The sequence below is a fragment of the Phocoena phocoena genome, chromosome 3 (genome assembly GCF_963924675.1).
Source record: "Phocoena phocoena chromosome 3, mPhoPho1.1, whole genome shotgun sequence".
Taxonomy (NCBI): domain Eukaryota; kingdom Metazoa; phylum Chordata; class Mammalia; order Artiodactyla; family Phocoenidae; genus Phocoena; species Phocoena phocoena.
In genome coordinates, this window is record NC_089221.1 from 146,715,770 (window position 1) to 146,736,777 (window position 21,008).

Below are 21,008 nucleotides of genomic sequence, written 5' to 3' on the forward strand. Positions count from 1 at the left end.
AAGGATTTGGGGGGGACATTCGGCTGAAGCAAAGAACTCCCTTGCCAGTGTGTCTCAGGATCTCATTTTTTTCCTCCAAAGTTTTTTTTATTGGTACTTTTACTCATTACAAAAATAATACATACTTATTACCAAAAAAACCTCATAAAATACAGACAAGCAAAACAAAAAGTGAAATAAACTCCCATAATCTGTCCATATTCCCAGACCCTTTTATATTTATGTTTATATATAGATCAAATTCTACGCATGCCTAGTTTCTGCAAAAATGAGATCATATTGCTCATAATTTATTCTTTGCTTGACAAGAATTCCATGTCAACAGAAGTATTTCAACTTAATTTTTAATGAAACTATAAAATTCCCTTTCCAGAATACACCATAATTTATATAGCCAATCCTATGTTGTTGAATATTTAGGTTGTTTCCAACTTTCTTCTATCATAAATAGCACAATGACAAAATTCTTGGACATACATATATCTTTATGCATCTCCTTATGAGACAAAAGCCTGCAAAGTGGCATTGACTGTAAGGGTTAACGACCAAGGCCCTTTCAAGGCTTTTGACACATTCTATCAAAGACCGGAGACTCCAAGTCCAAATTCACTCTGCAAAATACTGCAGGTATTTTTAGGTACTTAGTTTAGCATTATTCCAGAAATAAGAACTATCATTTGGAAAAAAGATAATTCCATAGGTTGTCCTGAGCTTGGTTAGTATTTATAACATCACTAGACATGACTTATTGTAGTGGTGGGGCTTTGGATCCAAAGGGCCTGGGAGGCTTTACCTTTTTTCCTCTGTGACCCTGGATAAATCACTCAGTGTCTTCGGGCTGAGGTTTCCCCATGTAGAATGTTTCCGTTCTGTTCTGAGGATTAAATGAGATGCTACAGGTAGAGTGCCTGGCACATGGTTCTCTCCCCCAACATCTTTTCTTTTCTTCCCATTTTAGAAACACAGATGGGGAATCCCAGATTTCCATAAGTTTTAGAGATGTGAATCCTATAGTAATCTAGGAAGACCACATTTGCCTAAACCAGACATTGTAAACAGGATATAGTATGAAAATCTGTCCTATTTGGCAGGCATAGTATTTAAAAACATTTTTAATTGGTTGCCAAATTTTAAAACTCTAGAGATGTTACATAAAAATCAAAATTTCCCTCTTCTGAAAAACTCAGAAGGTATGGCAACACTGGGCCCTCATCCTGTCCTGACGACCACTGCCTAGGCTAGGTGGTAGTGGCCCCTTTAGACGGGGGCAGGAGTGCTCTGGTCATGACATCGTTTCCATTCCCCATTGAACTTCATCCCATCCACCTCACTCAAGCTGCCCACCTGGCATCTGTTTGCATTCAGATCCCTAGTCGGGCCCATCAGGGTGTCTTCCATTGGGCTCTGTAGTTGATCACCAAACCCTTGAGTTGACAAAGGATAGGAGGGGGTGCCTTGGCCAATTAAGGAGTTGAAAGCAGCAGGGAAGCTCTCCCTCTGACTACTCTCTTCAGGTTTTTTGGACCCAGTCATCAGGAATCTAAGAGACCAAGGCCAGGCAGGTGGAGATAAGACAGGATTTGACCATCTACGCTGGGGTTTTTAAAGGTTGACCGCAGGCTCAACACTCCTTACACACACGCCACGTGGAGTTTCCCTGAAAGCTCTATTGATCAGCAGAAAGTTAGGGCAGCAGGAGTGACTGTAGAGGCAGAAATAGCTGCTATCAAAACCTGGTTCTGTCTATTTCTAGCTCTATCTACTCTAGTGTAGGTCTCAGTTTTCTTACCTATAAAAGAATTGTTGGGAGGATGAATTGATATAATATATAAAGCACCCATTAGTAGAATGAATAAATGAATGAAGAATCTCTCTTGGATGCTCCCCTACTCATCCTCTTACCTTGGGATCCCAGCCCAACTGTCACACTAGGGGAACCTTTCTAGAAGCCCTACCTGGATGAGTCCTGCTCTCGTAGTACCATAGACCTCTCCTTCAGGGCATTGATCACAGCTGTATTTTTGCAGTTACTTATTTGATTATTTGATTGATGCCTGTCCCTTTTCCTAAATTATAAATCCCAAACCCTGAGAGTGGCATCTGCTTTTGCCACCATTTATCTGTAATGCCTGGTACAGCCTGTGTGCTCAGTACAGCTTTGCTGATTGAATAAATAAATGAGCAAAAGGTCACTAGCTCATTAGTTATCAGAAACCACTAATTGAACTTTCTTCCCCTTAAAATCTTTGGCAGTCCCTACCCTGAGTTCAGGCAGCCTCCATTTGGCCCTCTGGCCATGTTTTATGTAGCCAGGGACATTAAGCTCTAGCTCCTCCTTGGGTGACATTCTAAGCAGAAAGCTTTCTTATAAAAGGAATCTAAGCCTGAGCATTGAGGCTTGCTTTGAGTACAGATGCTTGAGCAGCCCTTTGTTCCCTGTAGTTAGATAGCCAAGGCAGAATATTGGCATGGTTACAGACAGCACCTTTCCTCTTGGAGGAAGGACCAAGGGCATCACATCACAGCATCTTCCCTTCACCAATTACCAAGAGCTGGGTTTAAATAAATGCTCCTGATGACGTGCAAGTCACCAAAGCAGTGGGGGGTTTTTGGCTCTGGATTCTGTTTCCAGCAGTGGCAGGAGGGAATGTTTTGTAGAAGAACGTGGTTCACAATGATAATAGATAATAGCTGTCGCTGCTCAGCACTGGCCACGGGCTAATCGCTTTCGGTGCATACTCACATTTATTAGCAGCAGTGCAGGCTGTCATGCACAGAGCCTTTTATACACGATCTGCTTGTCCCTTTATAGGCCCAGCAACTCTATAGGTAGGTTCTCTGAGCACTGCCATTTTACAGATGAGCAAACTAAGGCACAGAGAAGTGAATTCACTGCCCCTTAATACTTACCATGTATCAGGTAATTGACCTAAGCTCCCTTCCTTTGTTCCTGTCCTGTTCTTAACACCTTTCAACTGTAGGCTCATTCTAGGATTCAGAACTGGATTGTCTCATTGGAAGAGGGTGGGAGACGGGAGTGTGGTTACAGTTGAATAGTAGGTTCTCTCTGCTGACAGCTCCAGGCCTCCACGTGAATATCCAATCTCTAGCCCCTGGTCCACTTCCTTTGCTTATCAGAAAATTCAGTTCCTTTACATCTAGAGGGCATTGAAGAGAGGGTAGGAGTTGCCCTTTACAGGGCTATGGCTTGTCCATGCCCTTGGAGTTGTACAATGATTAGGGCATGGGCCCTGAAGGCAGTTAGACTGGGATCACGTTCCAGTTCTTCACTCGTTAGCACGTGACCTCTGACAAGCTATTTATTTCTCCTTCCCTGATTTCCCTTACTTGTTGTACTGCACTGGGCAGAGTCTTCAGTATCAAGTTGAATACTGGCTGGAATGTTACCTTAACTTCTCCAGGCCAGAATTTTCTTATCTGTAAATGAGAATTCTCAATGGACCTATTTTACACGATTGTCAGACAGGTTAAATGATCTGAGGCATTCAAAATACTTAGCATGGTTCCCGTCATACACTAAATGCCCCACGAGTGCTAGGTGCTATCACTGTCACCCATGCGAGTCTGGATAGAGGGAATGGAGGACTCCCTTGTGACTCAGTTGTTCTTTCTGGCCCGGCCCTACCACCTGCCTGCTTATTTTTGCACCTGGTGATTTAGCATATTTCCCCAAACAGGTACCTGTACAAACTCCGCGACCTTCACCTGGACTGTGACAATTACACAGAGGCTGCCTATACACTCCTTCTCCACACCTGGCTTCTCAAGGTACTGCCTTTCCAGTAAAGGGGATTCATGCTGGGATCCCCGTGGAGCCCTCACAGCAAGTTGAAGAGTGAAAAAGAAAAAGAATTAGCCAAATACATTTTGTTCTGCTCTGTGTCCCCAAACTCTTAACCTGGCAGGTTACTTTTCTGCACTGCTTTGTCTGGTCACATAAGGTTTCTAGTGACCCTCACATTCAGCAACAGCAACAACGCCCGAGATGCGTCTTGCAGTTTCACATAACATTCAAACTGTTTTATATAACATCCAAACATCAACTGTAAATCATTAGCATGCCCTGTGAGCTGTTTTTCTTCTCTTGAAAGTGCTGCTGGAGCAGGACAAAGTCTGTAAGATTTCCTTTGGCTTTTGAAGTGCTGAGACCATGTCCTGCAGGGTTTCAGAGAAAAATCCCACAAGCCATACACATGAGCCAATGGGGAGTCAAATAAGTGTAACTCCACAGAAATGAGGAGGCGCTTCCCGTGGAAACTGCAGACCAGCATCTGTCTGATTGACACTCAGGGCGACAAGGAGGCCGGCAGGGGTGTTTGCAGGGCTTCCCCCCACTCCTCAGCAGTCGGGGAGACACCTGCCTCAGGTGACTGTGTGTGTCCTCTCTCCGCAGTGGTCAGATGAACAGTGTGCTTCACAGGTCATGCAGACAGGCCAGCAGCACCCCCAGACCCACCGACAGCTGAAGGAGACGCTCTATGAGATCATCATCGGCTACTTTGACAAAGGAAAGGTAATTGGTCCCTGCCCTTCCTCTCTCCGTGGAAACCCTAGCTACCAGAAAGGATTGTTCTCTCCCGTATTTTGCACCCAGTCCATCTGCAGGTCTGGTCAGCTCTCCCGCCCGACCCTAAGTCTGATCACTTCTCTCCATCTCCATTCCTTCCACCTCCATTCAAGGCACCAACATCATCGCTCACCTGGACACTTAGTGAATCCTAAGCAATCTCCCTGCATCCTCCATTCCCCCCAACAGATCATCCTCCGTATGGGAAGCGGTGATCATAAAACATGCATTGGATCACGCCACTGTCCTGCGTACAGTCATCTCAAATGGCTCTCCCAGTCCACTTAGAACAAATTACACAATCCCTCCCATGACCCATGAGGCCCCACACGAGCTGTCCCCTGACTACTTCTCTCATTTCATCTCTGCCAGGCTCCCTTTTGCTCACATGCTCTATGCCAAGCTCTTTTCCACCTCAGGGCCTTTGCACTTGCTTTTCCCAGCTTAGAACATTTCTCCTCCATATCTTACCATGGCCAGCTCCTTCTCACAGCTCAGGGTTTTGCCCAAGCAAAGGATGTCACGTCCTGAAGGAGGCCTTCCCAGACCACCTGAGACACAGCAGCACTCCTGCCCTGAGTCACTCTTACTGACTTATCTTCAGAGTACTTATCACTATCAGACATGACCTTGATCATTTTGTTTTTCCTTGCTCATGTCTGGCTCCCCACTTTAGAAGGCCATGAGCACAGAGACTTGCCTTGTCCACTGCTAAGTGCCCCGTAGCTAGCGCAGAGCCTTACGTATGGGGCCTAGTAGATATATATTGAATAACTTAATTCATTGAATGTATGAATGACATCATGGTACCATCATTGATCTCTAAACAGCAAGAACAGGATGTTTTGTTGGGTTAGGTCTGGAGGTTGGCCAGACCTGCTACTGCCCATCCTCCAGTCTCCAGTAAGACCTTCAGGAAACACCAACCCAAATGCTGTAGGAAGCATAGCACGGTGGTTAAGTGCTCAGGCTCTGGGTTTCAAGCCTCGTTCCTCTACCACCCACAATCCCCTTGGCCTTTCAGAGATTCCAATTCCCCATCCATAATAGTGGGACATTAACAGTACGTACTTCCTAGTCGCATTGTGAAAATTAGGTGAGAAAATGCATGTAGAGCACCTAACAGAGGACCTGGTACATAGTAGTAGCTTGTTAAATTTTAACTGTCATCATTATTACCTACTCTGCCCTCGAGGCCCCAGTTGACTGGCCACTTCCTCTGTCAAGTTTTCCTTGAGTCCTCCAGCTTCCGTACAGCTCTGCCTCTCCTCTGAATGGCAAGGCCTCTTACAGTTCATCAAGACACAATTTAATACTTAATTTTGGCCTGTTCTGTCACTGCGGTTCATTGCATCTGTCTTAGTCTGATCTTCCCACCTTCCCTGGAAAGATAAAATGAGGTAATGTCTGTGGAAGGGCTTATAAATTCCCAGGAGTTGAGCAGTTGGAGAACACTCTCTTTATAATTTACAATTATAAGCCTCTTGAGGGCAGAGACTCTGCCATCCCTGGAACCTCCTGTCCTGCTGACTCGATGTCAGAGCTTACTCTTGGTTTATGAGCTGACTAAGTCGGTCACAGTGTGAAAGCCCCAAAAGGACATGTCAAGCCTTGTCCTCTGCAAACTATCCAGTTCAACCCACTCTGTGCTGAGCAGAGAGGAAAAAGGCATAATCCCCAGTGTCAAGGGGCTTATCATCTAGTGGGCAAAGCAGACATACCGATTATCATCTTTTTTTGCACACAACCCTTTGGTGTTGTGCAATAACGGGGAAAGGAGGCGGGAACAGGGTGGTATTAAAGTACTTTGGGAGCAGAGAGGAGGGGGCAGATGGGTATAGCTCACCCTGGAAGCCACTGCTGTCGTAGCTTCTAGAATGAAGCCCAAACTCTTTAGCATCCCTTTAACTTCCTTTCCCCATATCTCCCCTCATGGAGACTCATTGATCTAGACACACACAATGACTTTCTACTCCATAAGTCCATCTGTCATTACCTGGTGGACTCCTCTACATCCCTCAAAACCCAACTAGTACATCTGTTTATGTGTGTGCTTTACCCACTTCTGTGTCATGAAAGCAGAGACTGTGTCTTGGCCATTTTTATCACCGTTCTGTCAGTGTATACCATGCCCAGAAGCCAGCAGATGCTCAGTAACTAATGTATGAGACTCAGGGATCAGGAACTGTCAGAGGTCTTAGTGACCACATGGGCAGACCTGAAGGAAATTCCAGGTATCTGACTCCCTGCCTGTCCCCCTCCTTGGCCCCTTAGTGATCTCTTAACACATGGGGAGAGCATTTCTGGCATATCATGGTGGGAAGTTGGCAAAGACCTCCACTTGAGCTGAACAGTCCCCTGGCCCGGCCTGGGGGTTTTAAAGAAAGCCCCAGGGACTTTCCTGGTGGCACAGTGGTTGAGAATCCTCCTGCCAGTGCAGGGTACCCGGGTTCGATCCCTGGTCTGGGGAAGATCCCACATGTGGTGGAGCAGCTAAGCCCGTGTGCCACAACTACCGAGCCTGCGCTCTAGAGCCCTTGAGCCACGACTACTGAGCCCACGCACCACAACTACTAAAGCCCACACACCTAGAGCCCGTGCTGCGCAACAAGAGAAGCCACCGCAGTGAGAAGCCCACACACTGCAACACAGAGTAGCCCCCGCTCACCGCAATTAGAGAAAACCCACGCGCAGCAACGAAGACACAATGCAGCCAAAAAAAAAAAAAAAAAAAAAAAGCCTCAGCCCAGCCTGGTTTGTGGACTTGATTCCTCCTGGCACATAAAGCATTTTTATGCTGCTCACTAAGCTGTCCATGGGTTTACAGCCGTGGCTCCTCCACTCAGCACTTGCCTTTATTTATTTTTATGCTTGGATGCAGAGAGAGCACTTTTGCGACAAAGCACACACTGCGTTTTGGCAACGTCGCCTCTCTCCTCCCCCACCTCCCCCAGCTTTTCCATTAAGGTGCATCTTCCATTTTAAGCCAAATGTGAAATGTAATGGGTGTCCCTTGAGATTGCCAGATCTCCAGCCCACCCGGCACCTCCCTCTGCCTCTCTGCAGAGGTTGCTGACCCCTTTGATCAAGGATGGAACGATAATCTATTGGTTTCAGTCAAAACGGAGCAGATGAAAAGGACCCCCTCTGTCCAGAGTTTTTTTTTTCAGATTTTTTTTTAAAGATGGAAAAGACCTATTTAAAAAAAGTTTTCATCACTCTTTTTCATGCTGCCCCCTGCACAGTCACCCTAAATAACACCGTTAAGAAGTGATGGGTGTAAAGTTTCATTTACGCAAGATGAATAAATTCTAGACATCTTCTGTACAACGTTGGGCCTATAGTTAACAGTTCTGTATTGTGCATTTAAAAATCTGTTAAGTGGGTAGATCTCAGGTTGTGTCCTCACCACAAGTTTTTTAAAAAGTGAGAGAAAGAGAGGGAGGGAGGAAGGGAGGGAGGGAAGAAAGTTGGCCAAAGGAAAAAAGAAAGTGACGGACTGGCAGAGTGGAAAGATCCTAAGAGCGAACATCAGGGGAACTGGATCTGGCCTCAACTCTGTCCCCGGAAACTCGCTGCCCTCTTACTTCTTTGTGAACCATTTCTCTTTGGGAAATGGGGTTACCACCTCCCTGCCCCACCGGCACACAGGGAGCTGAGGCAGTCACATGTTCATTTACTGAGCACTTCTAAGGGAGGGAATGAAGCACAAGGTCGAGGGTCACACTCAGGTGTGCATCCTGGCCCTGCTTTTGGTTGGGCGTTTGACCTGGGGCAAATGCTCTGCTGATCTGAGCCTCCATTTCTCACCTGGGAAATGCAGAGGCTACTAGTCACCTCTCAGGGTGGTTGTGAAGATCCCGAGAGCATGTAAATAAAGTATCCAGCCTCGTCTGTGGGTGTTCCATTATTGATCACGAAACTAGGGTGAGAGGCAGAGGGTAGGTCTGCTTCCTGGGAAACGCTCAGCTCCCTGGGTGTGGGACTGGGTCCGGGCCAGAGTAAGGCCCGTGGCTCAGTCCCAGGAGAGAGCTGCCCTGGTCCCTTCCTTAGCAAGGGCTCTGCAAGCCTGGGGGTCCCCCTAACCGTTGTCTCCACGACCTTCCTCGTAGATGTGGGAAGAGGCCATCAGTCTGTGCAAGGAGCTGGCGGAACAGTATGAGATGGAAATCTTTGACTATCAGCTGCTGAGCCAGAACCTGGTAAGCTGTCCCCAGGGGGAGCTGACTGCCCTGGAGGCTGGGTGCTCAGGGCCTCAGCCCGGCAGAGAGGCTGGGCAGAGGGGGAGGCGGGGCGGGAAGCCACATGGGGTTAGGACACCAGGAAAGGAATGGAAGTAGGGCCTGAGCTGAGCCAGGCTGTGCTGAGCATCTCCCTCCCAGTTGGGAATATTTCCAAAGGGAGGTCTTCTGGGAAAACTCACCAGTTTCTCAGATGGAGCGTTAAGTACCTGCTTGGCGCTGGAGCCGCTGCTGTTGCCCACCCAGTAAATACTGTGCTACATTTGCAGGAAAATTCCCACAAATCACTAGGCCAATTAAATAAAAACGCAAATGCGCACTTTCTGATTAACAGGTAAATCACATTAAAATGCTCCCCATCTGGCCATCCCCACTAGCTCCTCGAAGCTTGTGACTTGGTGGTACCAGTGGAAAGTGGGAGGAAGCCAGCCTATCCTGCTTATGCCGCAGAGGCCAGGGCTTGCGGGGGGTGGGGGGGTGACCCCTGCAGGGAAAATGCAGAGCTTTTTGTCTGCTCCCCCCACTCTCTTCCCGCTGGCCTGAGAACCAGGACCCCAGGGCCCCATCTGAGCCCATTTTGAGATGCCAGTCCAGCTGTTTGTAGGGAACTGTAAAACGAGAGAATGTTGGAAGAAGATTGATAGCTTTTTCTGGTGGGGGGATGGACATGGATTATAGTGTTCTAAGGTATGATGCAAACACACACAGTACTTGCACCAAGAAACACTTATATCTACCTGAGTCTGTCCACATAGTTGTTTGTGGGTGTGGAGGCACGCACGCCTTCTAAATGTGTGCAGTGCACAGGCACACACAGGGCACACATCCATGCACACACACGTACCCAGTATACATTCACGCACACGCTGATGGGCATGCACATCCATGCACCAAGCCCACATCGCACAGGCTTCATGTCCAGGGCCACACACATTTATCTTCCATGTTGTGTCCAATTTAAGATGCACCATTCTATTTTACGTGCCCCATCATGATTTCTCTCCAGCTAATAGCAATTGGGAGATGCCATGAGGTGTAAAGTAAAACACAAACTATTTTCAAAGATGTTAAAATATGAAAAACACACACCTCTTGGAATTGATGAAGTATGTTAGGTGTGCATACACAGGAAGACATCTGTATCCGGAAACACTTATCCATCCATAGGCCGTCACAAACATACTTCCAAGTGAGAGTGGAGTGACGATGCTGCTGGGGGCTCTGAACAGTTGGCTGGATTCAGTTCCGTACTTCCTGGCTGCGCTGTGAGATACCATTTCTTTATCTGCAAAACAGAGATACAATTCCATGGGATTGTCAAGAGGGCAATGCAAGTAAATGTGCTGGTGCAGGTAGCGTGATTAACAGGGTATCTGGTTACAGCCATTACTATTATGATTACAGACAGTTCCATGACTATGCAAACATGTGCACTCGGCACATTGGTTCTGGTGGAAGGATCCCATCTTAACTGTGGCCTCTTGGAGTTGAATGTGCCTTTAATACACATCTGTGTTGTCACAAGCTATGAGTTTTCTTCTTCCAGGTCCAGCAGGCAAAATTCTATGAAAACATCATGAAAATCCTCAGACCCAAGCCAGACTACTTTGCTGTGGGATACTACGGCCAGGGTTTCCCCTCCTTTCTCCGGGTAAGTCTGTGGGTGACGCAGACACAGGCCAGGGATCCGCGGCCTTGGCATCCCGGCTCTCCCTCTGTGCTTTGAGGCTCTGCTTGTGCTCAGAACCTGTGCCCTTCTCTGTCTGAACGCTGTCCCCACCTTCACACACACCCCAATCCCCCTCCATCATCAGCACCTCAGCCACCCCCCGTGTTTCTCTACGTACACAGCAATCAGAGCTGCCTTGTGAGGTAGTGAGCACCCCATACTGGGAATGAGGAGCTCAGAGAGGCTGGAGGAGCTCTGCTACCCAGCAGGCACTGCAGAGCACTAGTTGTCAGACCTTTTGGTCTCAGGGCCATTTTTTCTCTGAAAAATGATCAAGGCCCCTGAAGAACTTCTGTATTTGTAGACTTTATCTGTCTACCTTTACGATACTCAAAATTAAAGCTAAGGAGATTTTTAAATGCAGTTGTCCCTTGGTATCCACCAGGAATTGGTTTCAGGACCCTCTGCAGATACCAAAATCCAGTACTCAAGTCCCTTGTATAAAATAGTGTCGTATTTGCATATAACCTCCTAAGTGCTTTAAATCACCTCTAGACTACTTATAATACCAAATACAATGTAAATGCTATGTAAATAGTTGCTGGAGTGCGGCAAATTCAAGTTTTGCCTTTTGGAACTTTCTGGAATTTTTTTCAAATATTTTTGATACACGGCTGAATCCATGGATTAAGAACCTGAGGACACGGAGGATTAACTGTATCCATTTATTTAAAAATAAGAAGAATAAACCCATCATACGTTAACATAAATTAGATCTTTGTGAACATGGCTGTATTTTCCAATAAAAATTAGTGCACGTAGTGAGCTTGTTTCATATTTTTGCAGATCTCTTAAATATCTAGATTAAGAGAAGGCAGCTTAGATTCTTATATCTGCTTCTGCATTCAATCTGTTGTGATACCACACATCATGCCGCCTTAAACGTATACTCATGAGAGAATGAGAGTGAAAAAGGAAAATGGCTGTTATGATGAAAAGAGTTTTAATCTTGTGAGGCCCTGACGGGGTCTTGGGGACCCTCAGGGATCCCCTGGAGCACAGTGTCTGAACTGCTGCTTTCCGGGATTATTGATTCATTGTGGAGAGAGTTGCGTTAGGTCAGCTGAAGGCTTCCCTTCTGGTCTTTGAGTCTGTGGTTCAATCCTCAGGTCAGGGAGATAACAAAAGAAACCTGACCTCGCCTGATTGAGTCTCGTCAAGGAGATAAACCACTCACCACTGCCAATCGGTGTGGCAGTCAGGGTGGCCCTCCGGAGTGAGCTGCAGACGGGGGAGCGAGTGAAGTTTTCCTGCGTGGAATAGAGATGACTTCCCACACCTGATCCTGCATCACAGACCCCTGGGGAACTTGTTAAAAGTTCATGTTCCTGGGTCCCACTCCCACAGACTCCATTTCAGCAGGTCTGGAGTGAGGCCCAAGAATCTGAACTTCTAGAAGGCTCCTAGGCTTTTGTGATGAGAGGCCAGGTGTGGAAACAAACACTGATATATAAAGGTCAGTGGCAGACATGGGTTTGAACAGAAGAATTTAGGGGCCATTTGAGGCAGCACAGATATGGTCTAAAACAGGGTTTCTCACCTTCAGCTCTGTGGACATTTTAGACCAGGTAACTCTTAGCTGTGAGGGCCTGTCCTGCGCATTGAAGGATGTTTAGCAGCACCCTGGGCCTCTACCCACTAGGTTCTAGTAGTGGCCCTCTCTGGAGCTGTGACAACCAAAAATGTTTCCAGGCATTGCCAGCATCCCAAATCACCCCCTGTTTGAAAACTACCAGTCTAAAAGAAGCTAACATGGTCAAGGAACAATAAAGAGCGTGTTTCCATGGATCCAAGTGATGAAGGACCTGAATGCTGGTCCCTTCCAGCCCACAGGTCCAGCCCACATGGTCCAGCCCACAAGGTCCATTAAAGGCAGGAGGGAAACTGTGTGGTCAAGTAAATGGGAGAGTGGGTGTGACACAGTGAAAGCTGAGTGAGGAATTATTCTGGAAGCTGCACATAAGATTGTTTGAAGAAAAAGTTCTCAGCATCCGTGATCTCCTCTCCCTTTAGAACCCATCTTTTTAAAGAAGTGGTGTGTCTAGCTAGAAGGTCAGTGACTTGAGCTCTTCCTTTCTTTCCCTTGGGGAGAAACAGAGAGTGGAGAGATCTATAGAAGGTCCCAATGACAAGCCTCCCAGCTTTGCTTGAACCATCTCCTCCAAGGCTGGGCCCTGGGATCTCTGATGGGTGTCATTTCTCTGCAGAACAAAGTGTTCATCTACCGAGGGAAGGAGTATGAGCGAAGAGAAGATTTCCAGATGCAGCTGATGAGCCAGTTCCCCAACGCAGAGAAGATGAACACAACCTCTGCCCCCGGGGATGATGTGAAGAATGCCCCAGGCCAGTGTATCCTTTAAGAATGCCCCAGCCAAGGGCCAGGCATGGGCCGCCCTGCCGGGACTTCAGTCCGCAGAGCCCCGTCTTAGAGCTCAGAACTGCTGCCAGAATCATCGCAGTGGTGCCAATATTAGTGTCCAGTGTGGGATCCAAAAAGAACCCATCTCAGGAAACTCTAAATGTTGCATTCATTGATAAATTCACTCACTCACTCATTCCTTCATTCTTGTGATGAGTCCTACCAGCCCTGACTCTGCCAAGCCTTGTGCATTGTGCATTGGAGACTACACTCACAAAGTGGTTCTACCTCCAGGGAGCTTTCAGTGTAGCAAGTAAAAGACATTGAACAGCTAATTGCATTGTTAAATATGCATTTAGAAAAACGTGATCAATGCTAAAAGAAAGCCCTTCAGCTTGCCGTGATTGGGAGGGCAGGGAACGCTTCCTTGAGGAAGGCGATGTTGAAGGTGAGGTAATGAGCCAAAGCTTAGCGGGAGGTGGGAAGGATGACCCAGACAGCGGGAAGAGCCATCATCCGCAAAAGCAGAGGTTCCAAGAACTGAAATGGTGCCACATTGCCCTTATAATAAAATCAAAACTCCTGACCAAGGCCTGCGAGGCTGTCTGTCCATCATCTGACCCCTTCCTGTGTCTCCAATGTCATCGCCTCCGACTCTTCCTTCCCTTTCTGTCTGGCCACACAGATCTTGTTTCTGTTCCTTAAACATGCCCAGCTTGTTCCCGCCTCTGGGCCTGTGCATTTTCTCTTCCCTCTGCTTGGAATGCTTTTCCCCCAGCTCCTTTCTCACCCATCAGATCCTAACTCAGTGTCACCTCCCACAAGGGGCCTTCCCTGGTCACCTTATCGGAAGCCTTCTGGACTCTGTTATCTCAAACCCTGTTTGTTTGCTTTAGAGAACTGATCTCAATCTGTCGTTATCTGTTGTGCTCTCAAAGACAGAACTAGAACAGAAGCTCCAGGAGGGCAGAGACCTGCACTGCCATGCTCACTGCAGTAACCCCCGAAGCCAACTCTCAGAAAATACTTGCCGGTTAACAGAAAGAGAAAGAAAACAAGAGAGAAGGAAAAAGAAAGAGGAGATAGATAGAGGAAGGAGGGAGGGAGGCACCACCGATGGAGCCAGCTCTCTGGAGCACTCAGAAGGCCAAGGTGACAGGAGATGGTGCTAGTGAGGTTGGGTAGAGCGTGCTGGAAATGGGCTCCATTGCAGCAAAGCATAATGTTCATAAGGCCGGTTCTGACGCTGGGCTGGGTCAGGGCTCGGGGTCAGAGAGGGTACAGACCCAAGGATAAGGCAGACAGCTGAGCGACGGGGGAGGGGGCATGTTAACCTAGCCTGGCTCCTGTGTTGCACCCTGTAGCACACATTAAGTTACATCCTTTAAAATGGGGCTGACAGGTTGCATGGCTGGTCTGCTAAGTCTGCCGAACCTTAATCCAAATATTTTCCCCTCGCGTGATAAATATTCATCTGTAACCTTTTCATTGTGCTCGCCTGCCCTTCATGCCTGCTCTACCATGGTTGTTTGCAGGAGGAAATGCAACCGGTGGTGGGCCTGGCTGGTTACAAATGGGAGTTTGGTTATAGGCGAGACATGGGATTAGTACTAAGGCCCTTCTAAGTGGATATCCTGGTGTTGAACAACTCTGTGACCTTTTAACTCGTGGTGGGAGGGGAGAGCTCGTGTGACTGGGCCACGTCATTATACGCAGGCCTGATTCAGCTCCAGGAACCAGGTAGAAAAGAGAAAGTGGGAGGGCTGACATTTGCTAAATATCCTCTTCATGCCACACATGAGACTGAGTGTTTTATAACTAATTGTTCTAATCTCCATACAACCCTATTAGGTGGGTATTGATTTTCCCTATTTCATAGAGAAGGAATATACAGGGCAGAGAGGTAAGGTGGTTTGCCTAGGGTTACAAAGCTAGTTAATGATGGAGTTGAGATTTGAACTCCAAGATCTGTCTCAAAGACTGCATTCTTTCTGTAATGCCATTGTTTTGTTTAAGATTAGTGAACAGAATGTTCTTTGTTAACTATTGTAACATGATGGCGTACCAGGCATTTTCATGCATTGTTTCATTTTATCCTCATAGTAATCCTGTGAGTTGGGTAGTATTACTCTGCATTTTGCAAATAAGAAAACTAAGGCTCAAGAAAATGTAAGCAGCTTATACCAGGTCCCAGGAATTGATGGAACTAGGATTTGAACTCGGGTCGGATTTTTGCCAAAATCTAAGCTCTTAAGGCTCTGTTCTCTTGCCTTTACGTGTTGCAAAGCTGACAAGCAGTTTGAAAAGGGGACAAATCTCATGTCTTCTCACTTAGGTATCCAAGTAGTGGAAGACATTTGAAAGCAAAGGTCTCTGTTGGGTGTCTCCTGTCCCCCGCCTTCTCCTCTGCCTAGACCTTGGAGCTACAGTTCCATGTATAGATTCAGCACGGTTCCATGCATACATTCAGCACATGGTGAGAGAGTCGAGCCATGCATCCTGCTGGACGTGATCGGAGGGCTCTGATGTCACTGGCTTCTCCAGGACAGGTTTGGATTCTTCTCTTAGGCCAAGTCCAATTGCTAAGATCAGTAGACATGGTTTAGAACCTACTTTAAAATAGGGGTTGGCAGACTTCTCTGTAAAGGACCAGATAGGACATATTTTAGTCTCTGTGGGCCATGTGTCTCTGTCACAATTACTCAACTCTGCTGTGGTGGGAGAGCAGCCGTAGGTAGTACATAAACGGACGGGTATGACTGTGCCCCGATAACACTATATTTATGAACACCGAAATTTGAATTTAATATATTTTCACACGTCACATAATACTTTTTTTCAAATATTTTAAAATATAAAAAGTATTCTTAGCTGTGAGCCCTACAAGAACAGGCAGTGAGCAGGATTTGACCCGAGGGCCACAGTTTGCCAGTCCTGCTCTAGACTTAATCCAGGGTGATTTCTCTCCCAGAGAAGGCTGTGTGCTATTTGACTTGAGAAGGGAGGTAGTTTTCCTGATTATGGAAATCCTCCCAGTGAGGTTTATTCATTTGTGTTAAGTATTGCTCGCTCTTGCCCTCTCCTCGTGTGTGTGTGTGTGTGTGTGCGCGCGCGCGTGTGTATGTGTGTGTGTCTCTGTGTCTCTCTGTCTCTCTCTGAGGCACTCTCATTTAATGTGGAAATAGTCTTCAGAGGTAAAACAGTTAAAGCCCCAAGACATTAGTATGAAGTGAACTTATTGGGGGAGGGGGATTAAATTTAACTTGGAATTATATTTCGGCCATTTCTTATGTGTGAAAGAGCCCTAGCCTCTGCATCAGAAAGCTCACAGTCTGGTGGGGAAGCAACAGAAGGGAGAAGAGAGGGAGCTGGAGAGATAAGAGTCCTAAGTACAGATGCGTTGCTTTGGAGGGTCAGGAAGGAAAAGGACACCTGGATGAGGATAGATTGAATGTTCATGGAGCTGTGGGGAAATAGTCCACACAAAGGGAACAGTATAGTCTGTTGGACACTCAGAGATAATGGTGGGAAATGAGTTGGAACCATATTAGAATATCTGAATACTCCATATTCAGATACTGGCATATTTGAATGCCAACAAGAGGAGTCTGTGATTCCTTAGTTGGCAGAAGTGTCAGGCTTAGGGGAAGAGTTTTTGGAGTTATGGTGGTCATCAGGTAGAATAGAGGGATGAGAGTACTTGGATACCTGAAGAAGAGAGATGGGTAAAGAAGCCATGGAAGGTAGGGAAAGGGAAGTAAGATCCAGGGATGGGACCAGTGACTACTGACCTTGTTTATTTGGCTTGCCATATTATCGATTTACAATGAATAAAGGTCTAGAATAGGCATGACAAAGATCTGGCACACCTGATGCCTCTCCTGTATCCTGTGCCCATGGCAGGCATCACTAATCGATCATGGAACTCTTTCCCACTGAGCCTGGACATGGCCTTACATTCCTGCCCCAGACAGTTACTCTCAAACTTTCAGAGTTGGAGTACAAAATGAATGTATTTGCCTTCTCTAAAGCAGTGCTTCTCAAACTGGAGCGTGCATATGAATCACCTGAGTATCTTATAAAATACAGACTCTGATTCAGTAGGTCTGAGGTGGGACCTGAGGTTCACCATTTCTAACACGCTCTCAGGTGATGGTGATGCTGCTGGTCAGAGGGCTGCCCTGAATAGAAGTCTGGAATCAAAGAACCCTGAGCTTAGGGTTAAAAGACCCCAATACAGGCCCTTGCTCTGTGCTCACAAGCTGTGTGACCTTCAACAGGTTGTCCAGCTTCTTTGACCTTGATGTCCTTGTCTCTGGAAAGTATGATTTACGTTAACGGCGCTGCTCAGCAAAACCGGAGGGGTGAAAGGAGACCATGGGGAGACGTGCGCTGCAGTTGATGGACAGCTATAAATGCATTAGGCGTTATTCTTGTTAATGATAATAATACAGCAATGAGAATGATAATTAAGGACTGCTAACCAACTGTTAGCAGAGGCTGAGCCCTGGCATGGGTTGCAAGTGACGGGCAGCTCTGACAAGGACCACGGTGACTGCTAACTGGTCACTAGGACCTAGTTGGCGGCCAGCACCCGGAGGTGGGTCACTCGTTAAAAACTTGGGCCCAGAAGGACTGTCCTGGGAGGTCTCACCTGGGACCTGCTGTGCTTGGAACTGTCCCCCCGACCGAGACGTTGTGAGCTCTTAACTGCGGGAATCACAGACATCCAGTGTTTCACTGTCCAGCCCGTCTTGGATGAACACCCAAGGTTCAAGAATAAGCCGGTGCCTGACCAGATTATGAAGTAAGCCCCACAGCTCAGGGGAGGGAGTGTTGGGGAGGAGCATCCCATGGGGCTGCCAAGCCGAGCTGGTGGCGGGACAGGCCGTGGTGTCTTCTAGTTCCTTCCCTATCTTAGCCAGCCTGTCCTCCCTTTTCCTCTTGGGAGAAGCATCACCTCTCCCATGACCCCTCTTGGCTCTGCCCCTGAAAAGGCTGACACCAGAAATGGCCAGGGGGGAGCGAGGGGTGAGGCTCACCATGTGGCAGAGCGAGTCCGCAGGAAGCAGCAGTGGGCTTCACTGAAGTGGACGTGGAGAGCCGGTTGCTCAGGTTGATCCCAGAGTGGCTCCAGAAATCCACAGCCAGAGAGCATGGGCAGACAGGCGACAGGCAGGTGGGGGACAGAGGGACGGTGCTCAGGCCGAGCACTTTCTCCAGAGGGACGCCTTGTAGGCATTCGTTAAGGTCGTGCATTGACAATGGTTGTGTTCAGATTACGATGTAAAAAGGGGACATTAGAGGAATTCCCTGGCTGTCCAGTGGTTAGGACTTGGCGCTTTCACTGCTGAGGGCCTGGGTTTATTAATCCCTGGTTGGGGAACCCACAAGTTGTGAGGCACAGCCAAAACATAAAATAAAAAATAAATAATAAAATAAAATAGGGGGCACTAGAGGAAGCAGCATGAAGGCAGGTGTGATCTGTTTAATGCCAGATCGCAAGGTTAGGGATGAGGCAACAAAGCAGGACATCTGTGGGATCTGCGGGGCACCACGCTGCCCCCTCCAAGCTGTCTGGCTCACCCCACTCAGGCCCAGACACCCAGTTGAGCACCTCGAGTGGCTTAGGAAAAGGCCTCTCTTCTGGGAAGACCCGTTGGAAGCAGGAGCTCCTTTGTGAGAGGAAAGGCCTGTTCCTGCGGGGAGAAGCAGCCTCACGGCAATGCAGCACATCCTCAAGCTCAGCTTGGAGCTCAGCCTCCCGTCACCTCTCGGCCAGGCACCCTTGGGCAGGGGATGACCACCATACAGCTAGCACCATGCCCTGCTGGCCCTGACGTTAGAACCGCCCCAGAGGTTCAAGGGAGAGTGATTTGGGGGATGGCTGGGACACCTAAAGAGATCCTTGGAAGATACCCCTGGGACATTAGCCTAGGACCTTAGATGTATCCAGACCCTTCATTGAGATCACAAGAAACAATAACCCAGGCACCACTATGTGCATTAGTGATAGAATTCCAACTTTGGGGGTACCCTACGGGGTGCTATGTTCTCATGAGGGCCTAAGACCGACTAGCTTCTAAATCATCTTACAAGGAAAGCCTGGTTTTAAATGTTGCAGCGAGGACTCTGCCAGACCTGGAGTTTACTGTAGTGGGCCTCCCTGGACAGTACAGGGTCAGGTCAGGTTTTGCTATCAGGAGCCTCAGCCTCTTTCTGTCTTGCAGCTTTTATAAGTCCAACTACGTGCAGAAGTTCCACTACTCCCGGCCAGTGCGCAGGGGGACCGTTGACCCTGAGAATGAGTTTGCCGTAAGTATCTCCCCTCCCCTCCCCTTTGGCAGCCTTGATCGTTGCCCAGGGCCTCCTTTACCAACCAGAGCCTGCACCTGCCAGAATCAGAATTGGGAAGGGCATCTGATCCAAAGCCAAAGGAAGGAGCGCTAACTTCCATTGGTACGACGACACCCATTCTCCAGGCTCTTCCGTTGGGTTTGCTTTCCCATTTCTTGAGCCTCTCCACTCTCTAGATACCACCCAGGCCTGGCATGAGATGCACCTTTCAACCTCAGGGAGTTCACAGTCCCCAGTGTCACTGTGTGTTTCCCAGCCAGGACCTACCTGTCTTCTATTCCCGAGGGCCGAGGCTGGCACGAGGAGACAGCTCCAAGTCTCTCTCAGCTCTTTTCCCTTGGACTGTGATTCTTTGCACTGGGGGAGTCACTGTCCCTTGAAGAATCTGATGAACACTGTAGACCTCCCCCCAGAAAATGCAGGTGGATGCATTCAGTATTGCCTAAAACTTCTGCCAGTTCAGAGACCCAGGTTAAAACTTACTGGACCCAAATCCAGGGAAAACTTAAACTTCACCTTGGGAAAGGATTCTTCAGGGTAAAGTGGGAGCGTATTTCTGAGTCTTGTAATTTTTATTCTGATTCCGGGTGGATAGGAGGCCTGGGGGCCTGGCTGGGTTCCCACCAAACGCTGATGGTCAGGTTTCATGTGTGTTGCTTTCCTGCCCTTGCCACCCCTGCCCACGGGACAGTCGATGTGGATCGAGAGGACCTCCTTTGTGACCGCGTACAAGCTTCCGGGCATCCTGCGCTGGTTTGAGGTGACTCACATGTCCCAGGTGAGTCTGTGGGGCTCAGGAGGCTCCTGAGACTGGAAAAAGGGAAATGCTTTTGTTCAAAGCCACTGCAGGAGTCCAGGAATTCTGGTGCAGGAAGGGACCTGAGGCAGCGTCCAGTTTACCTGCTTTCAAATTTTTTTTTTTTTTTAAGCATCCGATAACATTTTTTCCCCTGCAAATGAAAGGTACCATAGAATCCGGTAATAAAGCAGATGAATGGGGAGCTTCTGTGGTTGGGTGTAGGGGGAGGAAGAGGGCCTGGAACTCAGTCGACACAACCACCCTCTCATATCCTCCCCTCCCAACAGCCCTTTGGGGACCCCTCTGCAGAATCTCACTATGAATCCATTTTATACTTGGATAAACTGAAGCTCAGAGAAAGGAAATTACACAGAGGCAAAGCTCTGGCTAGAATGCAAGTATTTGAACTCCATGGGGCAGATAGCATGTATTTTGCTTCTCAACACACTTCAGGGTCTCCATGTCCTCAAACAGCTGGGGATCTTGCAGCCCTCAGGATGCAAAGGTCAGTCCGGTGAAATCTGAGAAGCAGGGACATATTCGGGGTGTCTTATTCATTCAACAAATATTTAATGAGTACCTAACACATGTCAATCAAGCACCTAGAGATTTTGCAATGAAGCTTACATTCTAGTGGCAAAGATGCACTAAAAAGCCTAAGCGAATATATACTATGTCAGGTGGAGATAACCACTATGAAGAAAAATAAAAGAGAAAGGTGATGAAGGAGTGGTGGGTATTTTAAGTAGGATGGTCATAGAAAGCCTTCCTGCTAAATGGCTTTTGATCAAAGGTCTGAAGGAAGTGAGGACATGGTCCTTGCAGATACCGAAGAGAAGGACATTCTAGCAGAGGTAATAGCAAGTGCAAGGGTCCTGGGAGAGAACAGGCTTATGTCTGAATTAGAACAAGTGACGGGGGAGTAGCAGTAGTCT

General features: G+C 47.7%; 1 protein-coding gene across 1 annotated transcript in view; it reads left to right on the forward strand.

The window, feature by feature from the left end:
* Positions 1-21,008, forward strand: part of DOCK2 (dedicator of cytokinesis 2) — a 425,761-nt gene that overhangs the window by 383,888 nt on the left and 20,865 nt on the right. The window contains exons 38-45 of the mRNA XM_065873738.1: positions 3,699-3,789; positions 4,415-4,534; positions 8,701-8,790; positions 10,376-10,480; positions 12,766-12,907; positions 17,643-17,724; positions 19,148-19,232; positions 19,966-20,052. Of these exons, the coding sequence (XP_065729810.1) occupies positions 3,699-3,789; positions 4,415-4,534; positions 8,701-8,790; positions 10,376-10,480; positions 12,766-12,907; positions 17,643-17,724; positions 19,148-19,232; positions 19,966-20,052 (802 nt within the window). The remainder of the gene's footprint in view (positions 1-3,698; positions 3,790-4,414; positions 4,535-8,700; positions 8,791-10,375; positions 10,481-12,765; positions 12,908-17,642; positions 17,725-19,147; positions 19,233-19,965; positions 20,053-21,008) is intronic.